Source organism: Phallusia mammillata, chromosome 2 (assembly GCF_965637545.1).
Source record: "Phallusia mammillata chromosome 2, kaPhaMamm4.hap1.1, whole genome shotgun sequence".
NCBI classification, from domain to species: Eukaryota; Metazoa; Chordata; class Ascidiacea; order Phlebobranchia; family Ascidiidae; genus Phallusia; species Phallusia mammillata.
The window spans coordinates 12,355,258-12,372,469 of NC_137253.1; the positions used below are offsets into that span (position 1 = coordinate 12,355,258).

The 17,212-nt window shown below is 35.3% G+C and overlaps 3 protein-coding genes across 3 annotated transcripts; 1 reads left to right on the forward strand and 2 right to left on the reverse strand.

Annotated features, from left to right (window-relative positions):
- Positions 1-4,236: 4,236 nt before the first annotated feature.
- Positions 4,237-5,472, reverse strand: LOC145212998 (chymotrypsin-like elastase family member 2A). The gene is made up of 4 exons (XM_080081243.1): positions 5,391-5,472; positions 5,152-5,187; positions 4,770-4,911; positions 4,237-4,429 (listed from the first exon to the last, which is right to left on the reverse strand). The coding sequence occupies exons 1-4, from the start codon at positions 5,470-5,472 to the stop codon at positions 4,237-4,239; spliced, it is 453 nt and encodes a 150-aa protein (XP_079937369.1).
- A 3,927-nt stretch (positions 5,473-9,399) lies between these two features.
- LOC145212999 (ovochymase-2-like) lies at positions 9,400-13,492 on the forward strand. Its single transcript, XM_080081244.1, has 7 exons — positions 9,400-9,475; positions 9,581-9,610; positions 9,718-9,889; positions 10,183-10,307; positions 10,522-10,691; positions 10,966-11,082; positions 13,475-13,492. Exons 1-7 carry the CDS (start codon positions 9,400-9,402, stop codon positions 13,490-13,492), a joined length of 708 nt encoding a protein of 235 aa, XP_079937370.1.
- A 654-nt stretch (positions 13,493-14,146) lies between these two features.
- On the reverse strand, positions 14,147-16,139 carry LOC145213000 (trypsin I-P1-like). The gene is made up of 6 exons (XM_080081245.1): positions 16,033-16,139; positions 15,804-15,951; positions 14,888-15,017; positions 14,503-14,675; positions 14,242-14,394; positions 14,147-14,191 (listed from the first exon to the last, which is right to left on the reverse strand). The coding sequence occupies exons 1-6, from the start codon at positions 16,137-16,139 to the stop codon at positions 14,147-14,149; spliced, it is 756 nt and encodes a 251-aa protein (XP_079937371.1).
- Positions 16,140-17,212: the final 1,073 nt, after the last annotated feature.

Consider the following 17,212-nt stretch of genomic DNA (forward strand, 5'->3'; position numbering starts at 1 on the left):
GGATTAAAATGTAGGCTACCATTTATCACCAAATGTGTTTCGTGAGTTTCAATTGCACTAAATGTTTGAATTAACAAATGTGACGATTAGAAATTGCTGTTTATAACCCTTTAAAATGATGAAAATATAAATGCTGTACACAGGATCTGGCCCTCTAATAGTAGGCCCACGATCACAATGTCCACGATCACAGAGTCAAACTGTTTCAGTAAATGTTTATTAAGAAGCAAATGATTCTGACTCAAAATCAGTAGAAGCATTTGCTTATTAATTAACATTTAAAATGGTGTAGTTGTTTGCCGCTGAATAGTAAAATTCTGTCGTATTTTTAAGCAAAATACTTTGTAGAATCACTTATAATAACTTTATTTTCCTTTTTCCAGATGCTGGCAGTAATTCTGATGTTCTTAAGAAGTTATCATCCACATACTATCCCCAAGTGTTCTGTAATTTATTCACTTTCAACAATTCGTTCAAGTACGGAGGTCGTTTTGTGCTTAACTGCGAAAAGCGTATTTGTGGCGGCTCACCACTAACTGGTCAAGATTCGTGTGAGGTATATTTGCAATTGTCTAAATCTAAATCCTTTCAAAAACAAGAAACAGTCTTTGGAAGTTATTTAATCCCGTATTAATATTTAAAGGAAATCTACAAATCAACAACTGTAAACAGTTTAGAAAAGCCAAGTTTTCTTCTCAAAACCAAAAAATAAAGACGCAGTGGCGTAAAACAGCCATTTAAAATGCATTTAATTGTTTGGTTAAGTATTCGGTAGCTTAGATTTTGTGGTTGTTTAAACACATGCGTTCAAATTACAAAAAAATGTTTTTTACCACCATCAATTGTAACTCTACTTTTAAGATAACGCCGCATACCGCCAACTAAGTTATTTGTTTGTTCAGGGTGACAGCGGCGGTCCATTGGTCTGTCGACATTCCGACAACCAATACTACGTACATGGCATTCTGTCATTCGGAACAGTTCCTTGTGGACAGGGCTTACCGGCCGTTTTTACCAAAGTAAGTCACCTAATTACAACACACCTCTTTCAGATCATGAAAACTTAGTTGAAATCAAAGTTTATCAGCCTAATGTTTCAACTGGTGGGTAAATTAGTAAAAGTTGATTGTATTGACGTAATTCTTGCTCTGAGTAACATAAGAATTTATTTTACAGGTTGCCGAAATGCGTGCATGGATCAGTTCAAACATGACTCCTTAAATTATGCAGATTTTTGCAAGCATCAGTAGATGTCATTTTTGACAGTCTACCAAAAATAAAATGCTGCTAACGATGTATGTGTTTGTGTACAAAAAGTAATTATTACCATGAGAAAACATAATTAAATAATGCTTGTGTTATATTCTCATTAACGTGGTTTAATCACTGTCTAAATTTGTTGTAAATGACTTGATCGCCACCAGGATAGCTTTTATCGACAATACAATCAGGATATTGTCCAAAGTAAACTATGTTTGTCATATGCTTTGATTTTTTGCTTATATGCACTTCCTTCTGGCGCTTGAAACTTATCCGGCAGGGTTTCTTTTGGTGGTTTTGTTTTCCTGTCGAACCCCACCCTCTTTTCCTAACACTGGTGGTTAGTTCTAGGTCCCCCTCGACTGGTCCCATCAACGCTTTTTTTTCCCAGTCGAGTTTAACGTGCGCCAAACTCACTTTCTTGTGAACCCCAGTAACATATAACGCTTTATAACACTTTGTAGCTGCAGCGCTTTATTGTGTCGCTATTTTTCCTTCGCCAAGTGAAATAAACTTAATTCGAATCAACTGATTCACAAGTATAAAGGATGCTTTAGTTTTGCAAGCAGAACGTTAAGTTTAAAGTAAAGTAAACCTACTGAGTATAAACAGCCGAAAAAAGAAAGAGTAAAAGAAACCCCAACAAGAAAACACTACTAAATATGACAGTAAATCATTAGGCTGCTGCTTTCACCAATAACAAATTGAATGCAAAAAAAACACTCAGTTTGTTCTTTTTGTACAAAATTATTCACTTAATAGTTAACCAGACAAAATTTAACAAAGGTTTATTTGTTTTGATAAACGATATGCGTTTGATAACTATAACCTGATTTTTAGTTCGTTGTATTAAATTTGCTTTCAAGTCTTTAAGACGCAACAATAATCTTTTAATTGCTACAGTTGGAGTTTCCCAAGCTAAAGTGTTTCTTCCCCATTGGTTTTAAAATTACGGTTTACGCCCTTAAATGCCAACATAAAAGTTTAGCTAAGAAACCATTAATAAAATCTCAGTACTTTTTTCTTACTGCACTTGTAGATTGCTACTTTGCAGGCAATCATGTAAGTTCGCATACGGTTTGGTGTTTTTTTGCAAACAAATATCATTGTACTTGCCATTCGTATATATATCTGGTTGATGGCGACAGACAAAGTTGTATTAATTCTAAGTTGACACTATATTTGTCGAACATTCAAACATTTTGAACGTCGAAAGTTGTATGTGGGTAATTAAAAATCAAGAACAAATAATATGAACAGTTTTGAGTTGTCAACACTTTTTTCAAAAAATGGACTTATTTCCTATAAATGCCCCCAATATGCTGATTGTCTCTTATTTAGCAAAACATGCGAAGCGGCTTTCTGTTTGATGTAACTATAAAGGAGCCACGCATTGAAACTAGTTGGCATTTAGATTCGGACGCCCAATTGTGTTCTTTTAGCGCAGTGACCTGTTGAGTGTACATTATAACGCATCTGCAAGTTCTGCTGGGTTTCAGAAAATAATCCTTCTCCTTTTTTCTCTTTTTGTGTAAAGTTTATTAGGATTTGACTTATAAGTTACTTAAGAAATGCTCTATTAGGAGGTGCATTCTAAAGTGTCTAAATGTGTGTTTTTTTGTGTGTTTTTTTTATCAAAAACCAGCAACGGCTTTAGTATCAGAATTAGTTATGTTTTTTTTAAACAGCATGAAATGTTTTTTTCTCTGTCACAAACAAACACATTTGTACATTCGCAGCATTTTATTTATTGGTAGAATGTCAAAACAAATGATATCTACTAATGCTTGCGAATATCTCCATAGTTTATGGTGTCATGTTTGTAGTGATCCAAGTACGCATTTCGGCAACCTGTGCAAAATACAGTTTTATGGCAAAACCATAACGTTGTCAACGCTTTCAGCTATGCCTTCCACCAATAACGTTGAAAGAGCTACAAAGCCGTTGCATCTTAAGGCATTATAAAACAAACATAAGATCATTTTCGACAACTTTAATTTGTTAAAATGCGTAGTGCAACTTACTTTAGTGAACACAGCTGGTAAACCCTGTCCGCAAGTAATTGTGCCGTATGACAGAATGCCATGTACGTAGTATTGGTTGTTTGAATGACGACAGACGAATGGACCGCCGCTGTCACCCTGAAAACAACAAAACGAATCCATGGCATTTTAACCTTAGGATTTTGATTTACGAAATTGTAATAAGTGCTATAAAACATCTCAGCATTCAAGTAAACGTATTTTTTAACTAAGGATCTTGCAACTATATTTTTTCTTAAATAAATAGCTACTTAAAAAAAGCCAAAATATGTCGATCTTTTATTATTTTACTAATGATCACTTTTGTCAAGACATGCCTCAAAATAGTTACCTGACACGAATCTTGACCAGAAAATGGTATGCCAGCACAAAAGCGTTTTTCGCAACTTTGCACAAGACGGTTGTTGTACTTCTCCGAGGTTGTTGAAATTAAGTGGTTACAAACCGGTTGGGGGTAATAGATAGATGATAATTGCTTGAGGGTATCGGAATAGCTACCTGAGTCTTTGAAAGGAAAAAAATACAAGTGGTTTTGCATAAGACGTTGACCGATTATAAATAATTTTTAGGACTTTCCGAGAAACAAAATTCCTATTTTAAGACAAGCAATCTTGGAGATGAATCAAGCACAAATTAACAGCGAATTCTGGAAATCAAAAAAAGTTAAGATATTTGTCGATTCGGCAATTGTTATCCTAATCTTTCGCTTACGTTTTTTGAAGGTTTAGCAAAATGCGTTTTTGCACTTACTGCTCGTTTTTCCCCATCCAAGTGTGTAACATGAACTAGAAAGAAACGAAGGTTCTGGAACAGAACAATTAGCGGCTGCTGCCAAGTTCACAACACTTACATACTGGTTGATCGTAGCTGGTTTCGACAACTGTAATATTATCGAAGAAAAATCAGGGCGCTTACAAATTTAATCATTATCAGATCATAGATTTTTCTTATACGTGACAGTACGTTTGGTGTAATGTACCTTAATTAAAGCAATGTCGTTCAAGAATGACAAAATGTCGAAACGTGAATGTCGCACAATTTTGGAAACATTAAAAACTTGCTCGTTTGCTGACATCACCGATCTCGTGTGTTCTCCCAACACAATACCGTAGAGAATAGGGTTGGGTCTGAAAAAAACAGCGGACATTTTTATTGAACAGTGGGATATGGGCGTCATGTATATTTCTTTTCAAAATTGTAAGCATATCTGAACCCAAAAGTGCTACACCAAAACCCGACAAACTAACTTTTTGATGCACATAATATACCCGATGGTTAGATTTTCCAACATGAATCTACCGCACAAGTCAGGTTTTCAACATAAGCAGGCTTGAATCACGACAAAATAAAAATCAAAGAATCAAAAATCTTTAACTTTGACCAAACCCTGACCGAAAAGGCAAAAACTAATACGAGTTATTTATTGGGAATATGTTATGTGTATGCAAATTACAAACAAAAACTCACGATATAATGCAATGAGCAGCTATAAGCACCCACTGATTGCTGATAAGAGATCCACCACATACAAAGCCGTTTAACGGACCTTTTGGTCTCTCGAATAGGTAAGCCATGAAAGGCCAATCTCCTTCAGATGTTGATGACCCACCTACACAAAATGCAAACAGTGGCAATAGTTTTTATGGTCATCTGGCTTATATACGTTTTATGTGTAACCCATGATTTTAACAAGCCCTCCTTTGGACTTTTAATGCCTATTGCTTACTGAAATTGATATGTTATACAGTTGTGCTGGAAAGCTAAAGACATTATATTTGCACAGATAAAGTTGGGGTTAAAAATAAAAGTAAAGCTTTGTATTTGTAATTCCAATGGTTTTAATACAGACCTAGAATTCTTGGAGCTGGAATGCCTGAGCTTCTCCCTGAAGAAAATAACAGCATAAAGTGTTAATAACAACACTTTTTGATGTCTAAAGCTGTTTTCTTTTTTTTAAAAAACAACAACATTATTCAAAAGCATGTTTTTAATCCACACAAATCAATCAAGAAAAGTTGAAAATACTATTTTGACCATTTAAAAACTAATCAGACTTTTATTCCATTTAATAAGCTGACAGATACAAACCTGAAGCCTCATGAGCGTTGAATAAAAACATGCCCAATAAACTGATCAGAAATGTACTTGAGATGCATATCTGTCCTTTCATCTTGTCAAACTTCAAATTCTATGATATCCGATACAAATTTAGATATTCTCTGGAAGATAATAAGCATTAAAAGTGAATCGCATTTTTAGGCATAAGTTCGTTGTTAACAGGACATGTTAACATAACGATTACTCAGTTTGCACACTATTTCACGTAAACAACCAGACAAATCGATTGCAGTATTTCTAGTACAAACATTTAAACACGGTGCAGTACTATTTCGGCTGAAGTCTCAATCCGTACTTATAACTATCTCGTGTCGTCCGCTTGTGTTATATAGAGAAATGAAATGTGATTGCAACACACGTTTTAAAAAAAATATTTTAACTGAAATGCGTGGGTGACATAATCACGCCGCCTACGATGGTATAAGCACGGGTGTAATTATAAACACTTCTTGACAATACCGTGTTGTCTTTTTGTGGTGTATCGCCTGATACGGAATTTTATGCAAATTTTGCGTGGAATTGGGTTTAAGATACTCTGCCTCGAGGTCAAAATAACACTGCATCGTGATGTAAGTTTAGCAAAAAAATTCAATCATGTTGACTTTTAAGATTTTATTTTTGTCACTAAAATCGTTGCGATAAAGTTGTTGTTTACCGTATTATTGTTTCAGCTTGCAAACGTAAGCTATATGACTTGCCCTTAAGCGAGTACTAGGAAAGTTTATTACAACGCCCTATGCGATGTTTTATCGGATAGATTTGCATAGGCTAAATCAATTAGAAATGTTTTGAGCCGTCCCGTAGAAATCAAATAAGACAGTTTCACTGCACTTAATTAAGCCACGCAAGTTTTGTATATTTTACTAAAAAGAAACTAAATCTGTGTTAATAAGTACATCACTAGACACAGCCCTTTTTAAACTTAAACACAATTTAATCTTGTAATTTAAACACATCGGAGTAAAAACATTTTGCCAAGGTATAATGTCCTTTACAAGTTAAACCGTTGTCAAATCCATGCAGTGTATATGACTGTAAACGTGGTAAGTCATAAGCGAGTAAAACTGGTCTGTAGTGCAAACCTAAAACAATCAGTATTACTGATTACTGATTCAGTAATCGTAAACACAATTTTTTCTTGACACGTTGGAATATTAATTTGGGGGTAAATTAATTTTGAAATGTCTTTGGTATATTTATACAATACTACGAGGTATTTATTCGATAAATATGCCCAAAAATGACACCACAGTAAGGCGACCGCATACCGCGATGACATACTTAAACGCAATTTTTTGCTAAAAATGCTGTCCATTTAATCAATCGCAAACGACTCAAAATGGTTGTAGGTTCAAATGAAAAGTCTGTATTTCTAATTGATAATCTTCCCACATTTATTGTCATGTAACCTGGTTGCATAAGAGAATCTTTAAACTACTAAAAGTTTAGGATTTAATACTATGGCCCAATGTATGCTCCATTAAATGTTCAAATGAAAAGAGCATGTAGCTTTTTCTTTGCTTCCTTGGGTAAGAACGAATACAATTCTCAAACATAAAAATAAAACTTTTATATATTTCATAGTGTAGTCCCTATGATGAGGATATAACAATTCTGACATCCTCACGTTATTGCTTTTTGGCTCAGCCCACGCAAATGAAGCCGATAAAAGTCTAACGCAGATGGTGGTAAAACAAATCGACTAAATATTCGCCAGAGGGCAAATCACAGCTTTTGGTTTGTGGGTTCTGCTGAACCCGCACAGCGGTAAACAACTACCTTAACAAAACAATTATAGAAACTTAAATAACATCCCTGGTCAATCTAAATTATTTTTGCTCAACTTATGTCACGGTTTAATATTATCTTCGACTGCGGGCTAAAGATCTTAAACTCAATTTGACGTAACATTTACATAAAAATCCGTACCAGGCAGTGTAGCTAAACAATAACAACATGTTATTGTTAAAGTCTGTTTTTAGTTGCACTTGCGATTACACCAGTGTTTGCGGTCAAATTATGTTTGATCATACACGTATTTAGATTTAAATACTGTGAAACATGTGTTACAATCACACGGAAACTCGTTATATAATGCCAGTGCAAGACACCAAAGATTTAAGTCGTAAAGAAACGTTTAGGGTTACATTTAATCTTCAAGCGTAGAAAAGCGTATTGGGGAATAATACTGCACCCTTTTTTAAACATTGAAACTATACTTTTACTTATTGTGGAAGTGCATGCAAACTTATGCAACTGCCATGATCGTTGTGTTAACGTAAAAGTTTGTGCTATGTGTTACAAAATGCCCTAAATCATTAAAACTTTGTTATCTAAGAATTTCTATATCGGTAAATGAGTGAACGAAATTAAAAATTTTAAAACATAAAAAGGAAAAAAATCCGAATCACATATATTGCTGATCAGTTTGTTAGGCGTATTTCTATTCAGCGCTCATTTAGGTTCAGGTTTGAATCTGTCTTTTTGAGTGGAGTGAAAGTGCGGTTGGTTTAAAAATCATGAAATAGTAGCTTACATTTTTCTTTGCCAACAAGTTTACAAAAACTTTTCATACATCAACAGTTGTTTGTGAACATTTTTATGTGTTTTAGGTGGAAGCTCAGGTAATCCAAGTGCAAGATTTCTTGGTCTGTATTAAAAAAGCATGTGACTTACAAATATAAAAGCGTTTTTTTTGCCAATCCAAAATTTAGCAGTGTAGTCGTGTGTTTAAGCAAACTGTAAAGTTTAAGGTAAGTAGCTAGTTGCTGGCCTGACCTAAAGTCTAAAAAACCCTTGTTCACGACCCATTTATTGTCTATTGTGCTTGTTGTCTTGGTCTTTCCTGGTGCTTCAAGATATAGGTCTGTCAATAAAACTTTCGGGCTTAAACGGGCTCGGACCCAAACTTCTCAAAAACGAATCGGGTTCGGGCCGGCGTTCGGACTCCAATTTCAGGCCCGTTTACAAATCGTTTTTCACTGCGCAATGCGTTTTAAATGGTCGGCATATGCTAATATGTTTTAGGAGGTAAGAAACACTTGTTAACAATTTAATTTAGCATGATCAATAACAATGCTCAAAACATATCAAATACTTCTAAATGTCCCGAGGGCATATTGATTTAATCGCGATACCGCTACTTAGCAAAGGATATTAATAGTTTGCACAAATATTTCTTGTTTGTTTTTTGCTCAGCTCGTGCTGCGAAACTCCCAAAAAATATCACTGCAACACCTTGTAATATTATAAAATAGTAATTATTATTATATATGTATGTAGCCTTTGGAAATTTTTGTTGTTGCCCACTGCTTAGTCATAGCTTTCAGTTTTTGACCCTATGGGTATGGTAGAAAACAAACAATAGGATATTGTGTGGTTATAGTCAGTGCCTACAGTCATGGTGGTAGCAGTTACGCCTTAATCACGAGTACAAGACAGGTACATATTCTGATTTCAGGTATTTTGTAATTAAGTGTGCGAAAAACGATAATTTGAACTTAAAATCAAAAATCTGAAACCTAATTGAGGTCACGAATCAGCCAATTCTTAAATAGCCAAACCCAGTAACTCATAAGCCCATCCCTTAATTAGGCTTAACATGTCAACATCGTGGTGCTATTAAAAGTTGTTGTTTTTTCAGGTTTTGCCGTCAGGCGTGCATATGTCGTGCAGAAATGTCCGATTGCGATGCAATTTGATAAAACATGTTTTTGTTCGATGCGAGGTTTGCGATTTGCATGTAAATATTTCCTTCCAACTGTCAACATAACAGGCCCTATTTAAAGTGCGCACTCGGTATAAACGTTAAACTTTCAGCAAATGGACTGTTTATGGTAGGCCATAGCGTACATGCCTGGATAAAAGTCTCACACAACTTACCGAGTATTTGTAAAAAAGTCATTTTACTGATATTTGAAATTGCATGATCTGAACCTCTGTCACAACATACTTAGGGAGACTTTTCTAAAGTTTAGACATGATAAAAGGACCCACAACGGAATTGTTGACCATCGTGTTAGGCGTATTTTTTCTCAGCGCTTATGTGATACCAGGTTGGTGCATGTCCGAATTTTTTGCAAATGATATTGCTTTTATACTGATTACACTTAACAGTTCTAGTAGCAGCTAAGCTCCTAATAACTTTAATATTTTTTCAGGAACTGGTTCTTCAGAAGCGCGAATCCTTGGTCAGTATCAGTACGACTTCTTGACTAAACCAAATGAGCAAAAATATATACGTTAAGAACCAGAGACAGTTTGGTTTTATGGTTTGTATATGTTCCCTTACTTACAGTTTCATTTAAAAGGGTTTCGTTTATTAAAGGTGGAACGTTAGCAGCAGAAGGGGATTGGCCGTTTATGGCTTACCTGTTTGAGCATGGCAATGGAAAAGTAAACGGTTTTATATGTGGTGGAGTTCTAATAAGCAATGAGTGGTTGCTAACAGCTGCTCATTGCATCAGATAGTAAGTTGAATTGCTGTTTTTGCAACTATTACTGCCTTCACACCGTAATCCTGAAACTATTTTATTTGTATTTTAGACCTAACCTTAGTCTTTACGGTGTTGTGTTGGGAGAACACACCAGATCGGTAACGTCAGCAAACGAGCAAATGTTCAATGTTTCCAGAGTTGTTCTACATCCAGATTATCATACCATAACAGACGTGAACGACGTTGCTCTAATTAAGGCAAGTAGCAAATGACAGAAAATATTCTAATTATGTTACCAAAATTGCTATCTTTTGCATTTATTGCAGTTATCAAGAGCAGCAACAATTAACAAGTATGTCAGCACTGCCAGCAACTGCTAATTGTACAGATCCCGAACCAAATTTTCCCACTGGCGCTTGTTATACGTTGGGTTGGGGGAAAACAACTACAAGTAAGATATAACTTAAAAGTTAGGACTGATCAATATTTTTGCAACAAAATATTTACCTCATGACTATATTTATGTTGGAAAAGTTTATCAAGGAAATCCCAATTTATTCTCAATTTCAAAAAAATACTTTTGCTAATGGTAACGAACATTTACGTTGTTTACTGACAAATTTAGTACTCTTTTAACGCTTGTTTGATGCCTTTATTTTATCCAGATGGCAGTCATTCCGACACTCTGAAGCAGTTACCTTCCCTATACTATTCTCACTTCCTCCGCAAAATTCTTACTCTAGATAATTACCTAAAATACGAGCTCCGCAATGTGGTTGGCTGCACTAAACAAATTTGTGTAGGTGCAAGTCAACCTGGTGAAGATTCCTGTGAAGTAATTTTTGTCTTTTCTATTTTCCAAAATAGTTTTTTTTTCGGTTGACTTTCGCTGAGTTGTGTCTTACATAATAACTAAAGTTTGAATGTTTTGTTAATGACAGTAAATCAACACAAACTGTTCAAAGGAAGTTTTAATTTTTTGTAATCAATTTTCCTATTTTACGAAAAAATCGTGGTTAAGTTTGTCTACATTTGCTTCTCCACTTGCACGTTGAACTTATATGATTTGTTCAATTCTTACTACAATGTTTGTTCGCAACTTAATTCAGGGTGACAGCGGCGGTCCATTCGTATGCCGACATTCTGACAACAAATACTATGTACACGGTATTCTGTCATACGGCACAACTATTTGCGGAGAGGGTTACCCTGCTGTATTTAGTAAGGTAAAGTTTCGAATGCAACTGTTGGCTCAAAAATCTCAAAAAAGTTGTAATAAAAATTTCCTAAAACTACATGGCTCCGCCAAATTTTTTTATTTTGTGCTTCTTCAAATTGCCCAGGTTGCGGAATTGCGCCCATGGATTGGTGCAAATATGATTCCCTAAATACTGAAGACTCTTGCATGCATCATATCGCAGCAAATATTGTTGTGAATGTTTCACCAATTACCCAAAATAAAATGGTACCAGTGTAAGGATGTGATGTTAAACTGAACATAAATTCATAACTGGGATCAGCAGTAAAGCGTATCTGCAGATCAGCGATCATGACACACCTATATATAAACCACTGTACGCCAGGCCTATTAAAGGCGTAATACCGAATCAGTCGGTCCCCAAGCATTCCCATATTTTTCTCGCATACGCCTTGCCATATGTAGGAATGCTTGGTGACAGTCTAAATTCGATAATACGCCTGTACTGGGCCTGGCATACTGTAATAGTACAAACATGAAGTTCAAAGCATGGAGTCGAACCACTTGTTATATGGCTTCATGTTCGGTTCGGGTTTACTTTGTTTTGTTTTTGGGGTTCAGGTCAGGTTCAGGTTTTAAAAAATGTGTAATTTCGGGTTCGGGTTTTGTTCCGGTTCGGACAAATTACCCGGTCCAAACAGGTTTGCGGTTATTAAACCGTCAAAATTGTCTTTCGTTTAAGTTTAATATTACCCGATAAAGAAGAATTGTAACCGACACTTAGATTCGTTGGGTTTGATACGCCCTATAGCTGTTATCTCGCGTATATTCTTCAGTGCGCTGTTAATATTTATATCAAATTCCTCGATAATAAAAATGTGATTTTCCCTGAGGCAAGAAGTCAGAATCGAACAATTCCATGATGAACTTATGAGAAAAGGTTACTCTCAAAATCTGAGAATTTGTTCTAAAGCCTGGGATACTTTGGCACATGTTAAATAAAAAAATCAAGTCATTGTTGTGCAGATAGTAAAAAAGGTGTAAATATTCATAAAAACACTAAAACGTCATCACAAGTTGGTTGTATCTTGAAGAAAGCTACAAATATGTCCCTTAAGTTTGTTACAAACTGCTTAAGAATCAATAGGTTTTTCATGCACCATGTAAAAGCTCTAACATGGCAACGTTTGGTGGACGCCATTTTGTTGCCATGTGATCGAGGTGTCACGATCTGTGGGCAACATTAGTTTTGAAGGATTTAGGCCACTCGTACGTACCGCGGACATGGATACATTTTTGGGTGAAGTATCGTATAAAAATTATAAATGGTTAAAACGTCTTGCGTATTAAAAAATTCCTGTTTACACTACAATCATGATATTTCAGTATTTTTGTGCTGTGAGATTTGTTGTTAGAAGTACAACTACATTGCGTCAAACCACGTCAGGAATAACTCCCACCTTTTTGAAACAGTTAAATCAATGCCACACATGAGCAGTTTGTGCGATATGTTTAAGCATGACGTTAGCGCACTGCACTGCTTTAACAATCAGTAGCGAATTTTTAGTCAACCATTGTGCAATGGACCAATAGTAGCAACAAACTATGACAGTTGCATCACGTATGTGTTGTGCCTGACCTTTAGGTAGTGCTGAAAAAAATATTGCAGAAATGAACTAAACCCAGTTTATTTATTTGCTTAAAAGAAAGATTTTAAAAATGAATTGTTCCGAAACAATACCGCCCTACCGCATCCTTGTTCCATCTTAATTACATTCCACCTGGACAACTTGTCATCGTGTTCACACCTTGTACTGTATCGAATTATCTAAACATTTAGAGTTTTAATTTCAGTGTCGGGTCGAGGTTTAAATTAGCAAGGGTGCTGTTTCAAAAACTGTGTGTTCGTATTGATATTTTGTGAAAGAAAAAATGCACAAAAAGATTGTTTGTTTTTATTTGCTATAACTAGAGCTTGCTGTACAGGCGTTTTCGTCCTATAACTAAAGCTGTTATCAAACAAACAATTATTCGATTATTTGAACTATTTTAAACAAATTCAAATAATCAAATATTTTTTCCTATGCAATAAACCTTGATGTAGGTGCAAAAGTTCAATTTAATTGAACACATTTGTGACATTTTTATAAAATAGAGATTACACAAAAGCAATGCAACTTGTGTTTCCAGCATCATATTAATGTTCATTAACCTATTTCCCCCCAAAAAGCATTTACTGTCCATTCCGGTGTTAGTTACACTTCAAAATTCAAATCAGCAAGTACCGACGAAAAAGCTGTTGAAATAAAGTAAAAAATACACATGGAAGTAGCCTACATATGGTTTTGCCAAATTACGGAGAGTTTATCTGAATTCTCTGAATTATGTGTCAATCTCTACTAATTTATGTGTTTAAACAGAAAAAAGATGTAACCTAGATTTTATGACTGATATCTCACAATTTTCGTTTCGTAATTTCAACTACTATTATTTAATAATGGCCCTGAAACTTACTTGGTATTCTAAATTATTTGATTTGAAAGAAAAAAATATAAATAGTGGAAAATTAAAAACCGTTTTTTGACAACAGCTCTAACTATAACACTAAGAAAAAGATTTCTGCGACCAACGCGTGAAAAAACGGTCCTCAAACGAAGGGTAGCAGTTGAAATAGTTGTTTTGCCCTATCTATTTTTAATAGGTTAGTTTACATTCGATGTAACTTATAATTAACAATTAAAAAAAATAAACTTACGCTAGATGTTTTGTAGTGCAACAAATTAAAGACTATTTTTCTGGTTCTAGTTTAAATAAAACGGGTTTGATTTGGGCCTGGCGTAGCATTAGGGCGCATTTGTTTTTAACTTCGTATATTAATTTCGGTCTTTCTACAACTAATCTATTCTTTTAAATGTGCTAACTTACTTAAAAAAACTGTGCGGTACGTTTGTTGTTATCTGCTTTTGTACTGTACACATGACTAAGAACATGTCAAACGTTTTGCAGTTGTAGTATTATATTTCGTCAGATGGTTTGCAATAAAACATTTGACCAGATGCAATATTCGAGGCAAATGACGATCCTCTTCTGTTTCAAGGAGTCATATTTCTTCTGATCCATGGACGACAGAAAGCAACCTGCGTAACAAATGCAAAATATAAACATTTTCCTATACTTAATTCCTTACAAAAGAAGCGAGACCAAAGTTTGAAAATAAACCTACACTAGTGTAGATGCCGGGCAAATTTTGTCCACAAGGCTCTGTTCCGTATGAAACTATGCCGTGTACGTAGTATTGGTTGTCGGAATGTCGACAGACCAGTGGACCGCCGCTGTCACCCTGGATTAATAAAAAAAAATGAGTTATCAAATAGGTAGCGAGATTAATGTTCTCAAGAATAACGATCGTTGCGTTATTATTCAAGAGATTTGAAAATTATATTCCTACGTTGCACGTATCTTGTCCAGGGTTGTATCCTGCACAGAACTTGGATCGGCACAAAGCAGTTAATGGTCGATTGTTGTACTTTGCAGCGTTTGAAAAAGTGAAGCTGTTGCATAGCACGAAGGGAAAAATATTGGTTGTCAGCTTTTTAAGTGTGTCGGAAGTACTGCCTGTAGCTAGAAACAGAAAAATAATTTGATTTTTCTTTGAAAGCTTTGTGACAAAACGAACGACTGTTGTATGTTGAGTCGTCACGAATCATGCTTTAAATATCTGGATTAGCTTACAGGGCATTGTACATGTTGTTATCCCCTATAATACGCACGTTCGCAAATCAAGGAATATGATTATTTACATGTATTTTTCTTTTCTTTTTAGTTTTACTTACCAGTTGTTTTTCCCCACCCCAAAGTAAAACAATCGCCAACTGGAAATGTTGGTTCAGGATCATTGCAACTCCTAGGTGCCACCAAGTTTACTAGACTCACGTACTGGTTGATTGTAGCTGCCCTTGATAACTGTAACAGCAAGCAAGTGATAACTTGATCGTTGGTTCTTACAAAAATCGCATTACTTTAACTGTCGACTTATTTTTAAACCTTGTCTGACAACTAACTTTGTTTACCAAGTTAAAAAAAAATTAGGAAAGTTATTAGGATACATTGCATTGTAGCGTATAGGTACACATTTTTCAGGTAAGGCAGTTCGAAAAATGGGTTGCCATATGATTGTTTTGGTTTCCGATTACAAGAGCTAACAAAGCTGTTAGATCAGTGGTTCTTAACCTTATGTTGGTCGCGTACCAGCTGATGATTTTACTATCGCTGCATACCACCTAAATCCTGTAAGATTAACAATTCCAAAAAATGTCAAAGACACAAGTTTCGCCCCAAACCAGGACTGTGGGGCCACTTATATATGAGCGCTGGTCTGCATATACGCTATAGTGATGATCCTGGTTATCAATTTATGTTCAGCTTACATCACATTTACACACTGGCACCATTTGAAGCGAACCAGAGGTTGATAACCACTGCTTTACATGCATAAGTACCATAGTTATTGTATATTCGCTTGACGTTTGTAACTTACGCATTTTTGATACAGGAAGTTGTGACAATTAAGTTTATATCTTTTAGCATTATGACATTACAATTAAGGTTTCAAACATTGGATCGCAACAGCGTATACGAAAAACGAGTTTTTGTAAATTGAAGGGAAACCACAAACGTCGTTTTTGCTGGAATATGGTATTGTACCACCAAAATCTGTGGAAGCTTGCTAGGTATGTTAATTTTACCAACCTTGATCAGAGCTATGTCAAATAGGTAAGCAACCTGGTCGAATGACTGATGAAGCACAAGCCGTGAAACACCAAAATCTTGTTCGTTAGGTGACATCGTAGATCTCGAGAATTCTCCCAATCTCACTCGGTAAAGGTTGCGATCGTTCCTAAATCAAAACAAAATCATTTACTCAAAACGTTTGCTAATAAAATATAACAAATAACCTGTTTAAATCCATACGACTTACGTTTCGAAGCAGTGAGCGGCCGTTAGCACCCACTGGTTGCTGATAAGTGATCCACCACATATAAAAGTGTCTGGACGTCCTGCTTTTCGAATATATAAGTAAGTCATAAACGGCCAATCACCCTCAGCAGTTGTTGATCCACCTAAAACCACAAGCAAAGCGTGCACATTATAGCATTGGATTGATATCAGTAATTTCTTGAGAAAATATCTAAAAACAAATCATTTACAGTTTAATAAATACTGACCAATAATTCTTGCCTCCGGAGATTCCGTGCCCGTGCCTAAAAAACACAAGAAAGTATTGACTAATGTGTGGAAACCTCCTCTTATGATGTAAGCCTTCGTAAGATATATTTGTTGACAAAAATGGTAATACTTACGTCAATAAGACAGAAATAATTTTTAACAAATGCGAAACCGTCAGCTAAATTATGATCAGTTGACATAGCTCATCAACCGAATCGAAACGTACAAACCTGTAACAGCATGAGCGCCCAGTAAAAATACACCCAGCACACCAATCAGCAATATAACTGACATGTAAGCTTGTTTCTTCATTTTGCAAAACTTTGTGTGGATTCAGATTTTAATTAATATGGAACCTAAGTTTTTCCAAGTGTACTGCAAAGAAGATTAAAAATTAACAATTTCTATCTCTCATTTAAATCCATGCTATAATGAATCTACTTGCTACAATTGACAGAGGTTTGTATTCTGTTGTATGCTGAACCTTGCTCAAAGTATTCGATGCTGTTTGGTTCCACATGGCACCCTTTTATAAGGACCTGTTGTAACTTTTATTCCATCACGTTTTTACGAGATTTCGAAATAGTTGGGCACCACTGTCAAGTTTTGACGTTAGTATGCAAAACAGTTCTTCTTAGTAATCAGTTTTTTTAATAACCTGCGGAATTACAAAAGCCTCTCAAAGTGACCAAACTCGGGTCTAAAAAATATGTTTTTGTTGACATTAATTCCAACTTTGAACATCACAACAAAAAATGTGTTTTGCCCTGAGGCGAGTAGTCAGAATTTTGAACCATGATCGTGCGATTCAAGATAGAATAATGATAGTTTGCAATGCCTTAAAAAACCACGATAACTTATCGTATATTGTTTTTGTAACTTTTTAAAATGGGTATCACGCTTTGTCGTGCCTTAAGGCAGGGAATGAGAAT